At 39.7% G+C, this 15,740-nt stretch overlaps 1 protein-coding gene across 1 annotated transcript; it reads right to left on the minus strand.

The window, feature by feature from the left end:
- Nucleotides 1-343: 343 nt before the first annotated feature.
- LOC147357921 (olfactory receptor 52E5) lies at nt 344-1,389 on the minus strand. Its single transcript, XM_086338394.1, has one exon. The coding sequence runs from the start codon at nt 1,387-1,389 to the stop codon at nt 448-450; it is 942 nt and encodes a 313-aa protein (XP_086194520.1). The 3' UTR covers nt 344-447.
- Between the last annotated feature and the right edge of the window lie 14,351 nt (nt 1,390-15,740).

A 15,740-nucleotide genomic window follows, 5' to 3' on the forward strand; every position in this document is an offset into this window, starting at 1 on the left:
CAACCTGGATCTCATGACCCGTGCATGTCCCTTATCACTGTGTCCTGCTTGACTTTCATGAAATTCATCATTTTTATAGACATGAACTTCAGCTTCTGACCTGTGAATAACAAGACCATAAGAAAAATAATTATTGAAGGTACCAGGGGCATGACTTTTTCAAACCTTTTTCTCCCCTTAGGAATTTTGTAGCATCAGTGGGATTTCAACATGAGAATTTTTGACGTACTTTTCCTGTGGCAAAAAGTAGAATGATTATTTTGGAATCTTTGAGCTATGCATTCCGATGGGGATATACAGATTATGACTGATGGGCAAAAAAGCAGTGTGACTGGCTTGTGTGGAAATGCCAGAGGAGTTTAATGAAAATATTTCCAGTGTTTACTACTGCTTTAATCTTATTATTATCCCACTGATGATCATGGAATATTTTCTTGGGGCTAAACATCAATAGCTTTTTGGGTTGAGCATCCTAAGCACTCGCTGTCTTATCTGCTTTGTCCTAACCCCATAGATGATAGGGTTAAAGGCAGGAGGTACAACCACATATAGATTGGCCAGAAGTATGTGGATGCAGTGAGGGACATTGTGGCCAAAGCGGTGGGTCATGAAGGAGAAGAGTGCTGGCAGGTAGAAGGCCAACATGACGCAGACATGGGATCCACAGGTGCTGAGTGCCTTGAGCCGTGCATCCCAGGACGGGAGGTGGAAGACTGCTCTGAGGATTTGGACATATGAAAATCCAATCACAGAAAGATCAATGTATCCCACAGAGAAAGCAATCAAGCCATAGATAACATTGACCCTAATACTGCCACAAGACAACTTTGCCAAACCCATGTGTTCACAATAGGTGTGGGGGATGATCCGGACTTCACAGAAAGGCAGTCTCAGGATAAGGAAAATAAATGGAGTCACAAATACCAAAGTCCTAAATATGATGACTATGCCAAGGATAGCTATTACCTTACTGGTGAGGATCATGCTATATTTTAGGGGGTTGCAGATGGCAATGTATCGGTCTATGGCCATGACTGTCAGCACCACAGACTCCAGGCCAGTGCATATGTGAATTGTGTACATCTGTGTGATGCAAGCACCAAACACAATCTCCCTGAGATTGAACCAGAAGATACCCAGCATCTTGGGGATGGTGGCTGTGGACAGGCCAAGGTCAGTGAAGGCCAACATCGCCAGGAAGTAAAACATAGGTTGGTGGAGGCTGCATTCAGTCTGGATCACAAACAGGATGGTAATGTTTCCCAGGAGAGCTATTAGATAAACTGCAAGGAAGGGGAAGCCAATCCAGATGTGCATGTCTTCCAGCCCTGGAATCCCCATCAGAAGAAAGGAAGAAGGATGGAACTGTGTCTTGTTGGGGTGCAGCATATCTGTTTGGAGTGGTTATAGATACATTTTTTGCAGTTTTCTTGCTTCCAGGGAGAGACCATAACCTCTTTCAGATCATGTCACCTGTTTTCTGGAATCTTTAATTTCATAATACAGCTGAAGAGACCTAGAGATGGAATATGAGGCAGAATTAAAAAGACATTCTCACTTCAAAGTACTTACCTCACCTACATAGAAAACCACGTGGAAAATTTCCAAAAAAAAGCCATTCTGCACTTGTATTTTTTTCTTTCACTCTTTAAGGAAGAAACTGTATATGGCTATAAAATAACAAATATTGATTGTTAATTATATCTATTAATCATCACGTAAAGCCTAAACAAGATGGTCTGTATGTGTGTGTATAAAATTATAGGACTTGTATTGATGTAGATGGTTTAGGGGAATGATACATTCTTTCAAGAGAGGCCTGACAAGAACATGGTATGTGGATACATAAGCAACAAGATCCTACTGCATATCACAGATAGCTATATTTAGTATCCTATAATAAATGATAATGGAAAAGAATATGAAAAACACTTACAACATTATAAATCAACTATACTTTAATAAAAAAATTTTTATAAAAGAACAAGGAATTGCTAAATAAAAAGAGAAAATGGTATGTGGGAGGGAATTTAGTTAGGGTGGAGGGGTGGACAGCTGGTGTTTAGATTTGAGCTAAGGAATGAAATTAAGAAATTTTGACATATCAGGAGACTAATGTATAATTCCAGCAAAATAATAAACCTTCTCAGAACTATAAATTCTTCTAAGTCCAATCACCAAAATAATTCTTAGTCTAAATTTAATGAAACACTATCCACAGAGCCTTCCCCAGATGGCTTGTTTCATGATTATTTATTATTTTTGTTATTTTCCAGAAGTCTATTTATTTTGCTGTTATGCTAGTTATTATTGATTATTAGTAGTTTTTAAAGTGTAGTCCCTGGGCCATGGGTATCAGCATCATCTAGTAATTTGTTATAAATGCTAATTACTGGACACTACCCCAGACTCTCTAAATAAGAATTTCTGGGATTGAGACCTATTAATAATTTTAATTAAACCCTCCAGGCAATTCTAATGCTCATTCTAGCCTAAAGAAACACTACTAGCTTTTTACCGCTAGGGTATAATGTCTTTGAGGTCAAAATCTGTGTCAGATTTATGTTCATGGTATAGAGTATCTTTATACTTTACATAGTGATAGGCAGAGATCAGCAATAATTAGCAAATAAAAGTTAAAGGTTTTAGTGGAAATAATCTTTCAAATTATTATATAAATATGATATCCTAGATAAACACAAACTGGGTTACAGAGTGGCATGCAGAGGGATTTTGGAGATCTCTCAGAAATCATATTTCTAAAAAAAATCTAGGAAAGTAGGACTGGGTCGAAGGACAAGGTGACTCACCATGAGATTGCATCTGGGGCCTCCAGTGATATTATGGGAAGCTCTGGAGCTGGAATGGCCCTTCTACATTGTCCCACGACGATGCAAGGAAATCAGTTATTTGCATTCCATGGTGTCTTGCCATTGGCAAGTGTTATCCTAAGTGATGGGACAAAACTTTGGTTGAGATAGTTTCTTGAGTTGGATGACAGTTCCAGAAAGGGGTGCAGATGTGAGCTCCCAGTATCTGATATTCCTAGTAGCTGGGAGGTAGATGCATATTTCCTAAAAAGCAGATCTGGAAGCTGTGTCACAGGGCATACCACAGATGGCATTGTGTTTCTGCTCATTCTTGGCTGTATTTCTCTTTCAGTCTCAGGAAACTTACTCTTTCCTTACTTAGTTGTCTGCATTTGAACTTCACATCTTACTTTTTCTTCTTTCTCTACCTGTCAGTATTCTCTGTATTTCTTGTGTCAGGGGCAAAACTTTAATTTGCTCCTGGACATGGCCTGGACTAAAATTCACGTTTGCGTGCATGCTAAGTTGCTTCAATTGTGTATGACTCTTTGTGACCTTATGGTCTATACCTGCCAGGCTCCTCTGTCCATGGAATTCTTCAGACAAGAATACTGGAGTGGATTGCCATGCCCTTCTCCAGGGGATTTTTCCGACCCAGGGATCAAACCTGGGTCTCCTGCATTGCAGCCAGATTCTTTATCATCTGAGCCACCAAGTACTTTAACAGTGTTTGTCTTCAGAAATAGCTATCAAATCTATTTTTCTTCCCCCTCACAACTACTGAGTTAATTAAGACTTCTATAATCTTTTATCTTAATTTTTCAATAATTCATCCCTCTTCACCAATGACTCTCAGTAATTTTCCCTTTGAAAAACATATGACTGATCAATATAATTATATCAATAAAATGTGACTGAGATGCAGTGACTCATATCCTGTTCAAAGGGAGTAGGGGGTTCAAAGATTCATGTCCTGTTCAATGAGATTGTCCAGTGTTTCCAATGTTTAATACTGTTTTGATTTTATTATCATCCCACTGAATGATCATGGAAGATTTTCTTGGGGCTAAATATCAATAGAAGCATATTGTCATTGGCAAAAATGCTGTCTGTTTAGGTCAATATGTTGCAACCATTGTCTTTACTGGGCTTCCCTGGTGGCTCTAGTGGTAAAGAACCCACCTGCCAGTGCAGGAGATTCGAGAGATGCAGGTTCAATTCCTGAGTTGGGAAGATGCCCTGGAGGAGGGCTTGGCAACCCACTCTAGTATTCTTGCCTGGAGAATCCCATGGACAGAGGAGCCTGGTGGGCTACAGACCACAGGGTCACAAAGAGTCAGATATGACTGAGCCACTGAGCATGCACACATGCATTACCATTACTATGACCACTACAGATGCAGTCATCTTCACCTTTTGTGTGCTTAATATTATTTTCTGTTTAATAAACACTTCCATGTATATTTTTAAAGTTTATATTCACCATAACTCTCTGATGTTCTTTCTTTTCCTTTCTGAACCTCTCTTTCCTTTCAGACACACAGTTCCCCAAGTAAACTGTGGTGAGCTTCTCCCAGGGACTGGCTTCCATCTTTGCAGCAGAATTGAATAATCTCTTGGCCCAGGTTTCCAGGCTTCCCATCTCTCAACCCCTCTGTGCCTCATTTTCAGAAATGCTGTTACCTCCCACTAGGATGACCGTGCCTAGTATAAGAGGTTCTCTTCTGAGATGACAAAATAGAAGGCTGTAGAGAAGGAAGGAGTTCGTTTGTTCCAGCCAATGAGTTACCATTAGTATTTTTCCCTCCTGTTTGCATATCACATTCTTTGTTCATATGTTTGAATCTATCTGTTCAATATCTATCTACCTATCTGCTGAGTTTGTTGATATTAGTTTGCATATTTAGTCCTGTGTTATGCTATGTGATTTTGTGTTAGTGACTGATGTGCATCTATAAATTCAGGTTTTTCTCAATACAATTTCTTGCTGCTCTGCTTGGAGATGGATTTCTCTACGAGACTCTGATGGAGCCACTGGAATTCCATCATTCCATGAATCACTTTAGTTACTGTCATTGTGATCCCTCTTCCAGCATAACCAGAAACTGACTCACCTATCATGACTGGCATCTGAGAAATAGTTTGTGAAGAACTGGATGCCACAGACTGTAGCCTGCACATGTCTGAGTTTTCAATAGCCAAGGCCAAGGAGTTATATGAGAACTCTAGCCCCCGGAAGGGCCTTCCCACTGTGGGTTGTATCCTTAGACCTGTAATATGGCATGGAAAATTTCCATATCCCTGAGGACAACCTTAAAATTTTCTGGTCAGAAATTCCCTCTGGTTACAGATCTATAGTCTGCATCCTCCAGTGAGTACCCTCAGGAGTCTAGTAAATCAAAGGAATAATGGCCTCCCACCAAACTGGCGGGCTGCAGACCATGGGTCACAGAGTCAGACACAACTGAGCGACTTTCAGTTTCACCTTTTTTTTTCCGCCAATATCTTAAATCTCACTGTGGATCAGGTGAAGTTACTTTTGGTAGGCAGGGAAGACAGTGAAACAGCACTGTAGGAAAAAACCCAGCATTTCTCAAACTCAGTGCAGAAATATATGTACATTTGATAAAGGCCAGAGCCAGAATTCTTATATAAGTTTACAAACTTTGAGCTATATTTGTTTTAAGAATTACACTAAATGATTTTTGTGAGCGTATAGAACCTCTAACACTAGATATAATAGTAATTGTGTATCATGTATATTAGGAACATGGTCCCTTTGCCCATCCCTTTGTTCTATGAGTTCTGTCCATTCAATTTACCTTTTGAGCTTTGGTTTTCTCACAGGAAAATGAGGAAAGAAAATCAACTTAACGGGATTGTTGTAATGATATAATCAGATAATGCCTAGAAAGGACTCTATCACTGTTTATTAGAAATTAATTGATATTAAACACTGGCTATTTAATTAATTTATGGCATTATCTCTGGAATCAACACTTTAGAGTCAGAAAACTTAAGTTTAAATCTTTTTTCTGCAATACAATAACTGAGAGACACTGAGCATAATTCTTTACCTCTATAAGCCTCACATTCCACCTTATAAATAAATTAAATTTTTAAAAAGGGGTGAAAATAAAAATTCACATCACATTTTTTTTCTGAATTAATATATGCAATGAGAAAGAAGTGTTTGACAATAGATCCAAGCTATTACTAAAATGGATATTGTCTTTATTACTTATTTAAGATACATGTTTTTGATGGAATTTGAATAAAACAACTGCAGTTACTTTTTAGTTCACTCTTGCTTTTATAAAGGACTCATTTAATTAAGAAGTGCATTTAGCTTGACCACTGCTGCTGCTGCTAAGTCGCTTCAGTCGTGTCCGACTCTGTGCGACCCCATAGACGGCAGCCCACCAGGCTCCCCCGTTCCTGCGATTCTCCAGGCAAGAACACTGGAGTGGGTTGCCACTTCCTTCTCCAGTGCATGAAAGTGAAAAGCGAAAGTGAAGTCGCTCAGTCGTGTCCGACTCTTCGCAACCTCATGGATTGCAGCCTACCAGGCTCCTCTGCCCATGGGATTTTCCAGGTAAGAGTACTGGAGTGGGTTGCCGTTGCCTTTTCCAAGCTTGACCACTAGGTGTCAGTAATGCTCATATGACAAGCAAACATTCTTGATTCAACCTATTATTTACTAAGCTCTTATTAGACAACACAGTATTTAGGTGTTCAATAAATATAAGCTAAATCAATAAAACTTTGTTGGTAATTTTAACTTTATATATATGCAATGGCATAATCAACTACTTCTTGAGCAAGTAACAAAAGATCTGTTGTGAGCTATCAGGTAAATAACTGTAATTTTTCAAGATATTTTATGTATAGCGTTACTTATATGACTCCCAAGTGAATCACCATCTTCTCTTCAGAAAGCTTTTATTTATTTTATGATAAAAGACCATAAAGGATAAAAAAAAGTTTTTGACTCTTCTTCATCACTTATAGTATTCTCCACAAAAGGTGTTGTATCTGGCTATATGGCAACCCACTCCAGTATTCTTGCCTGGAGAATCCTGTGCACGGAGGAGCCTCGTGGGCTGCTGTCGGTGGGGTCGCACAGAGTCGGACACGACTGAAGCGACTTAACAATAACATATATTTTCATATCAATTTTTTTGAATTTCAGTGCTAGTTAAAGCTTTAGAAAGCTCAAAGTTTTCTTCAATACCCATGGATTTTATAAAACATGTAACAGAATACTCCTGGCATTTCAGTTTTTCTTACATCTCACTTTAGACCTTAGGGAAAGAGTAATATAAAATTACTTGAGAACATATAGGAATACAAACATAGGACATGCATGGCAGTTACATGATTATCCATTCCTTCTTTTTTAAAAATTTTGATCCTCCAGGTAAACATGGTACATTTAATTTCAGAGTGAATTCATAACATGAGTTTTGAAAACGGGAAGTATTTTGCATAACTCTTGAGTGGTCTAAAAGGATAAAAAGAAATCCAAATCTCTTCTAAGGGGACTCTGAGAACAAATGGCATGTGCTCATGCCTGCTAAGTCGTTTTAGTCATGTCTGACATTGTGCGACCCCATGGACTGTATCCCACCAGGCTCCTCTGTCCATGGGGATTCTCCAGTCAAGAATACTGGAGTGGGTCATGACCTCCTCCAGGGGGATCTTCCCAACCCAGGGATTGAACCTACTTTTTTTGTATCTTATGCATTGGCAGGCAGGTTCTTTACCTATAGCACCACCTGGGAAGCCTGAGAACAAAGACAGTATCAAATATCACAGATACAATCCTTAAAAAATAGTATAGTACTTGAAAGGAGAATATATAAAAATGCTGGCCTTCGGGCTTTTGTTCTGAATTTTTTTTAGCTCTTCATCTGTGTGGGCCAGTGTGCTGCATATCTTCTCTGCCTCTCTAGGACCACTTCATACTCTGCATCCTGGAGGACTCACACAAATGTACTGCACTGATTGCCTCCTTTGCACTTGGACACCTGGCCGTATTCAGAATATAAAAAACACCAGCAGGAGGGTAGCAGAAGGAAAGTCAGGGTATTCACTCTGGTTTCCAAGTGCCCACTCCTTGTAGATGAACTGAAAGTCATCATGTGCTGGGTGAGTCTCTCAAAATAAATCCCAGCTCCTGCCAGGTAGGTTCCTTCACTGTGTCTTTGAATCTAGATTCCAGGAACCACACTGTGCCTGTAGCTTGCCATAGTTTAAGGGCACCAGCTTGAGTTTGCCAAATATTTTTTCTGAAATTTTCATAGTCAGTAAGCAACTTTATCTTTCACTGAAGATCTCTCTATTTAAATTTACTCTTAGTTTATACAATAATGTACAATATATAACATATATATATGTATGTTTTCCTGGTCCTACTTTTAACATAGGCAGTTTTATCTTTAACCCTGATTTTCCAAAGGCTTTTGAACTGCATTCAAATATATATTAAAGGAGCTAGTTTTGTACTTATTGGAAACTGCTGCTGCTAAGTCACTTCAGTCATGTCTGACTCTGTGCGACCCCATAGACGGCAGCCCACTAGGCTCCTCTGTCCCTGGGATTCTGCAGGCAAGAATACTGGAGTGAGCTGCCATTTCCTTCTCCATTGCATGAAAGTGAAAAGTGAAAGTAAAGTCGCTAACGACCCCATGGACTGCAGCCTACCAGGCTCCTCAGTCCATGGGATTTTCCAGGCAAGAGTACTGGAGTGGGTTGCCATTGCCTTCTCCAAGTTATTGGAAAAGACTGGTACAAACTCAGGCTTCCCAGGTGGCTCAGTGGTAAAGAATCTGCCTACCAATCCCTGAGCTGAGAAGATCCCCTGGAGAAAGAAATGACAACCCATTTCACTATTCTGTGGTCTGAACATTAAATGCTTTACATACAGACTTAATAGCAAAGATATGCAATGTGATAGGAGAAGGAAATGGCAACCCACTCCAGTATTCTTGCCTGGAGATTACATAGACAGAGGAGCCTGGTTGGCTACAGTCCATGGGGTCACAGTCAGACATGACTGAGTGACTAACACTGAACACTGAACAATATGATAAGAATAAAAAATACATAAACATAAAAATAGTTAAGGAAATGGTGACAAGAGAAAAATGACTCCAGTTTTAATTATATTCTATCAGATTAAATGACCCAAGACAATGCCTTTTCTCTTAAGCCACCCTTACACTCCCAGATACCCCTCCTTTATGGGAACCCTTTATACATCACAGGGTACTTCACAGAATACAGAAACCCATCTAGTCATAGAATATTAGCGTTGTTTCTTTTTATATTATTCATCAGTACCTTGAGAGTGGACATAACTCAGTCTAATTGATTTATTTCCTCTAGTTTGTACTGTTATTAAAGCATTTTGCATTATAGAGCTATTTGAATACTTTAAATATAAAGTATTGTTTCCATAATGTAGACATATGGAGTATATTTAGGGATAGATGTGTTACTTGGAAAGGTCTGCTTTGACAAACTGACAAAGTCTAAATTAAAATCCCAGTGAGCAGTAAATCAATGGAACATCCCAAAAGAGAATAAAGACACTCAAAATGGAAACAGTTCCCCCAAAGTATATGATTTGGACTTATTTAGCTGCTGAATATATGTTACCAATCCCCCTACCCTACCCCACTCTCCAACTGAATGATTAATGAGTAATCGTTCAATAAAAGATGCAGTGTGGTTTATGGAGATAAAACAGCCTAACATTACTCTTGGCCTCCTCCCTGTGATAAGCAGCAGTGCAAACAGGAGAAGCAGGAGGGTTATGTAGTCAGTGGGGGCTTCTGAAATGTTTACTGGCAGAAGCTTTATAACATCTTTCTCTTGAGCTGTCAGAATGAAAAAAAATCAATGATTTCTACATTGATTTTTTAAAAAAAATTATTGGAGTACAGTTGCTTTACAATGTTGTGTTATTTTCTTCTGTATAGCAAAGTCATTCAACCACATGTACACATGTATCCTCTCTTTTTTGGATTTCCTTCCCATTTAGGTCACCACAGAGCACAGAATAGAGTTCCCTGTGCTATACAGTAGGTTCTCATTAGTTATCAGTTTTATTCTTCTTGAGAGTCCCTTGGAATGCAAGGAGATCAAACCAATCAATCTGTAAAGGAAATAAACCCTGGATATTCATTGGAAGGACTGATGCTGAAGCTCAAGCTCCAATACTTTGGCCACCTGATGAAAACTGACTCATTGGAAAAGACACTGATGCTGGGAATGATTGAGGGTGAGAAGGGGGAAACAGAGGATGAGATGGTTGGATGGCATCACTGACCCAATGGACATGAGTTTGAGCAAACTCTGGGAGATGGTGAAGGACAGGGAAGCCTGCCATGCTGCAGTCCATGGGGTCACAAAGAGTCAGATGCAACTAAACAACTACAGTGACTATATGGGTTTCCTGGGTGGCTCAGTGGTAAAGAACCTGCCTGCCAGTGCAAGAGACACAGATTAGGACCTGGGTCCAGAAGGTCCCCTGAAGAAGGAAATGGTAACCCACTCCAGTATTCTTGCCTGGGAAATCCCATAGACAGAGGAGTTTGGTGGGTTACAGTTCATAGGGTTGCAAAGAGTTGGACACAACTTAGTGACTAAACAACAGCAACAACACAAACTTTATAAAGGAAGATTTAAAAATGGCCAGTAAGTGCCAATGTCACTAGCTATCAGGGAAATGAAAATGAAAGCTACAGTGAGATACTGTTTCTCACACACTAGAATAGCTAAAATTCAAAAGATCAAAACCCCCTCAACATTGGTGAAAATGCGAAGCAGCTGAAGCTCTCATACTTGTTGGTAGGAGTACAAAATCATGAAACCACCTTGGAAAACTGTTGGTAATTTTCTTCAAAATTTCCAAGTTGGCACCTGGAAAATGGAAGTGTCTGCAAGGAATTTTCCAAGTTTTTAAAGATACCCCTGAATTATGGGTGAGGACTTCCCTGGTGGCTCAGATGGTGAAGCATCTATCTACAATGTGGGAGACCTGAGTTTGATCCCTGGGTCGGGAAGATCCCCTGGAGAAGGAAATGGCATCCGACTCCAGTACTATTGTCTGGAAAATCCCATGGAAGGCTAAAGTCCATGGGGTTGCAAAGAGTCGGACATGACTGAGCAACTTCACTTCACTTCCTTTTGGCTTAGCTGGTAAAGAATCTGCTGGCAATGAGGGAGACCTGGGTTTGATCCCTGGGTTGGGAAAATCCCCTGGAGAAGGGAAAGGTTACCCACTCCAGTATTCTGGCCTGGAGAATTCCATGGACTGTATAGTTCACAGGGTCACAAACAGTCTGGTCGCAAATGAAGCACAAGCTGGTATCAAGATTGCTGGGAAAACTATCAATAACCTCATATATGCAGATGACACCACCTTAATGGCAGAAAGTGAAGAAGAACTAAAGAGCCTCTTGATGAAAGTGAAAGAGGAGAGTGAAAAAGTTGGCTTAAACTCAGCATTCAGAAAACTAAGATCATGGCATCTGGTTCCATCATTTCATGGCAAAGAGATGAGGAGATAATGGAAACAGTGGCTGACTTTATATTTTGGGGCTCCAAAATCACTGTAGATGGTGACTGCAGCCATGAAATTAAAAGATGGTTGCTCTTTGAAAGAAAAGCTATGACCAACTTAGACAGCATATTAAAAACCAGAGACATTACTTTGTCAACAAAGGTCTGTCTAGTCAAAGCTATGGTTTTTCCAGTAGTCATGTATGGATGTGAGAGTTGGATTATAAAGAAAGCTGAGTGCCCAAGGATTGATGCTTTTGAAATGGTGCTGGAGAAGACTCTTGAGACTCAGACTGCAAGGAGATCCAACCAGTCAATCCTAAAGGAACTCAGTCCTAAATATTCATTGGAAGGACTGATGCTGAAGCTGAAACTCCCAATACTTTGGCCACCTGATGCAGAGAACTGACTCATTTGAAAAGACCCTGATGCTGGGAAAGATTGAAGGGTGGAGAAGGGGGAAGATTGCAGGAGGAGAAGGGATGACAGAGGATAAAGATGGTTGGATGGCATCACCGACTCGATGGACATGAGTTTGAGCAAGCTCTGGGAGTTGGTGATGGACAGGGAAGCCTGGTGTGCTGCAGTTCATGGGGTCACAAAGAATTGGACAGACCTGAGCATCTGAATTGAACTGAACTGAATTTATGGGGCTGATAAACCAAATGAATGGACCCATATTGGAACAGATTTGAGAGATATTGTATCTGGATTAAATGTCCTGAATGTTTGCTTATTTCTTTATTTTTTTAAAAACATGATTTATCTATATTTATGGATTTATACAATAGTAGCAAAGATTTTTCTTGTGTCTGTAAGTGCATCAGCATCGTTAAGCACTTCTCAGTGAGTATTGGAGTGGGAATGTGGAATCTGCACTGGTATTAAACTTCACCAGCCAAATGTGGGCGGGCTTGTCTCTGTCTGGGTGGGATGAATGTGGCCACCCTTGGCCAGGCTGCCAGGATGTCACCCCCCTCACGGAGGAGGCCAAGAGTAATGTTAGGCTGTTTTATCTCCATAAACCACACTGCATCTTTTATTGAACGATTACTCATTAATCATTCAGTTGGAGAGTGGGGTAGGGTAGGGGGATTGGTAACATATATTCAGCAGCTAAATAAGTCCAAATCATATACTTTGGGGGAACTGTTTCCATTTTGAGTGTCTTTATTCTCTTTTGGGATGTTCCATTGATTTACTGCTCACTGGGATTTTAATTTAGACTTTGTCAGTTTGTCAAAGCAGACCTTTCCAAGTAACACATCTATCCCTAAATATACTCCATATGTCTACATTATGGAAACAATATTTTATATTTAAAGTATTCAAATAGCTCTATAATGCAAAATGCTCTTAATAACAGTACAAACTAGAGAAAATAAATCAATTAGACTGAGTTATGTCCACTCTCAAGGTGCTGGTGAATAATATATTAAGAAACAACACTAATATTCTATGAACTAGATGGGTTTCTGTATTCTGTGAAGTACCCTGTGATGTATAAAGGGTTCCCATAAAGGAGGGGTATCTGGGAGTGTAAGGGTGGCTTAAGAGAAAAGGCATTGTCTTGGGTCATTTAATCTGATAGAATATAATTAAAACTGGAGTCATTTTTCTCTTGTCACCATTTACTTAACTATTTTTATGTTATATATTTTTTCTTCTTATCATATCGTTCAGTGTTCAGTGTTAGTCACTCAGTCATGTCTGACTGTGACTCCATGGACTATATACCCACCAGGCTCCTCTGTCTATATGATCTCCAGGCAAGAATACTGGAGTGGGTTGCCATTTCCTTCTCCTATCATATTGCATATCTTTGCTATTAAGTCTGTATGTAAAGCATTTAATGTTCAGACCCTAGCAAATTCATGTCATGTGTAACACAAACATAAGCATGTGTGCACACATACACTTACACACAGCATTGTCCATAAATCAATAGTCAAACTGCATACATATTATTCCCAGAACACTGGAATCTTGTTCAGGTCCAGGATGGAATTATCTTGACACAGATCATAGGAATGAAATGGGATGTTAGAAGTTGGGTTCACAGATGCTGAATGTAAAAATGTATGGAGGACTTGACCTATCTCTATATCTGGTGCCTGGGGTAAATGTGTTCTTTGGGTCCTGAACATACAAACAATTTGCCTAAAAAATGTATGATAAACACCATGTGGTATATAGTAATTTATCAATGAGCATTTAAGATAATGAGTAGAGAAGAATTAATTATATATTTGCTTTTTGTCTAATCACTGAACGTAAAGATTCTTTGTAGTTTCCAGGTACTTTTTTCTTCCTGTTCAGCTCCATGAGCTACTTGTTTTTTAATTGAGAAGACAGGCCATTTCTAGCCATTTCAAGTCTCCTTCTACAAAAGAAGGTTCTGATGTGGTTATTATTTACTGTGACATGGCTGTTCAGAACAATATAGACCATCTTGTTTCTAGCATTTCCAAATTCTATTTGTTTAATGCTGATTGCATCATTAGTAGGCTGCTGCATTCTCCATTATATTACCCATGGATAATAGCTTCCAGTGACTCTTCAAAAGTTCTTTCTATGTTTCATTGATGGTGACTACAAATGCCAGGTTTAACCAGATCCTTCAGGAAAATGTGTTTTTTTTTTTTTTTTTTACTGTTTATATTCCATTTTTTTTGAACTTTATAACATTAATGTAGAAAAACACATCTTTTGCTACCTAAAATATTTAATCCCTAATGACTGCATGTCTAGAAGATGGTCTCTTTCAGTTCTTATTGCATTGTTTCCTTTCATACTGTGTCACCAGCTTGTAGCATAGGTGAGGTGTCTGTAGTAAAATGAGAAGAGCATTCTCATTCCTATAAGGAATACCCCTACTTCATCTGGCATTACTTAATGTTGACTCAGGGTGGCATGTCATCATATCAATTGGCTATAATGGTCACAAATCCTTTGTAGTATACAGATGTAATCACTTAGTTGACAGGTGGTATGGAGCTTGCAGAGAGAGTGGGATGGTCAGTCACTCTGGGTACCAGGGCCATGGTGAGGAAGGCAGTAAGGTAAAGGAGGTCTGCTGCTCCCGCTACTACCTTCAAGTGCTGTAGCTAGGAAGCAGCATGAGAGTGTAAATGTAGACAGTTGAAAGACAACGAACAGACCTAACACATAGTTCAAGCTCAGCATTTCAGAATGGACCATTGGTAGCCTAGAGCCCTGAACTTATCCTATGTCTGTCATGAGTGATGAGTAAGAAACACCTCCAATCAGCATGTTAGAACCCTTCTGGTGGCTTCATCTCATGTGATTCCATGAAAGTCTATGCTGTCCAGAAAGACAAAACTGCTGACCAAGCTACTCTCCTGAAACCAGGTCCCAGGATCCAGCGATGAGGTCCCAAGACAACCTGATAGACATGGGTCATAGAGCCCCTTAGGACAAATGTCTGACTCCATAAGGTGGTGGGTGTTGAAAAAGAGAATCAGAGTCCTCTGAAGAGGGGAATTAATGATTAGGCCTATGTATGCTTGGTTCAAGTTCAAGGCACCCTGCACAGACAGTGTTGCTATCTCCAGCTGGCCCCAAGTAGCAGAAGTGAACTTAGAACAATTTGGGGAAGCTACTCCAAAGCACAGAGTTGCCCTGAGAACAGAGCTTAGGGCGGGAACTCTGCTCAGCCAGGTCCAAGCATAACACTGCAGTTTGATTGTGAACCATTTCAGGGCCAGCATCACTGTTCACTTCAATCCACATTGTGTACACTATTACTTTTACATTGAATTTTCCCCAATATCATAGGTAGATTTAATCATAAAGTTGCTTTTTATGTGTCACAGACCACTTAGTATCATTGACAGAGAAATGAGAAAGCATTGTCTTTATTTAGTCTGTTTATGTGTGGTATAAATATGAATGACCAGGGAGCTAGTGAGTCCTCACCACTCAGGATTTATAGACCATAGTAATGAGGACTGTATTAACTTTAGTCACTCTTTGCTACTACTCTGCTTGCACCTGCAGCAGAGTTTCTGTAGTCTCCTTTTTCTCATTACCAACACCAATCCTAGGTTACTTGCTCTGTTTTCCACTTTCCTAGCTATCTCTACCTGAAACTATTATTGGATTGTCACTTATATATACCAAGTATTTTCTATCCAGATGTCCTGCAAGAATTAAGAGTTTGTGGTAAAAATGATTTATCTGAGTGATCATTTCTCGTTACCTCTGTGCATGCATGCTAAGTTGCTTCAGTCATGTCGAACTATGTGCAACCCTGAACTGTAGCCCCAGGCTCCTCTGTCCATGGGATTCTCCAGGCAAGGATACTGTAGTGGGTTGCTGCGTCCTCTCCCAGGGCAT

This window comes from Bos grunniens, chromosome 15 (assembly GCF_055505025.1).
Source record: "Bos grunniens cultivar Pamir isolate PY7600 chromosome 15, Bosgru_T2T1.0, whole genome shotgun sequence".
Lineage (NCBI taxonomy): Eukaryota > Metazoa > Chordata > Mammalia > Artiodactyla > Bovidae > Bos > Bos grunniens.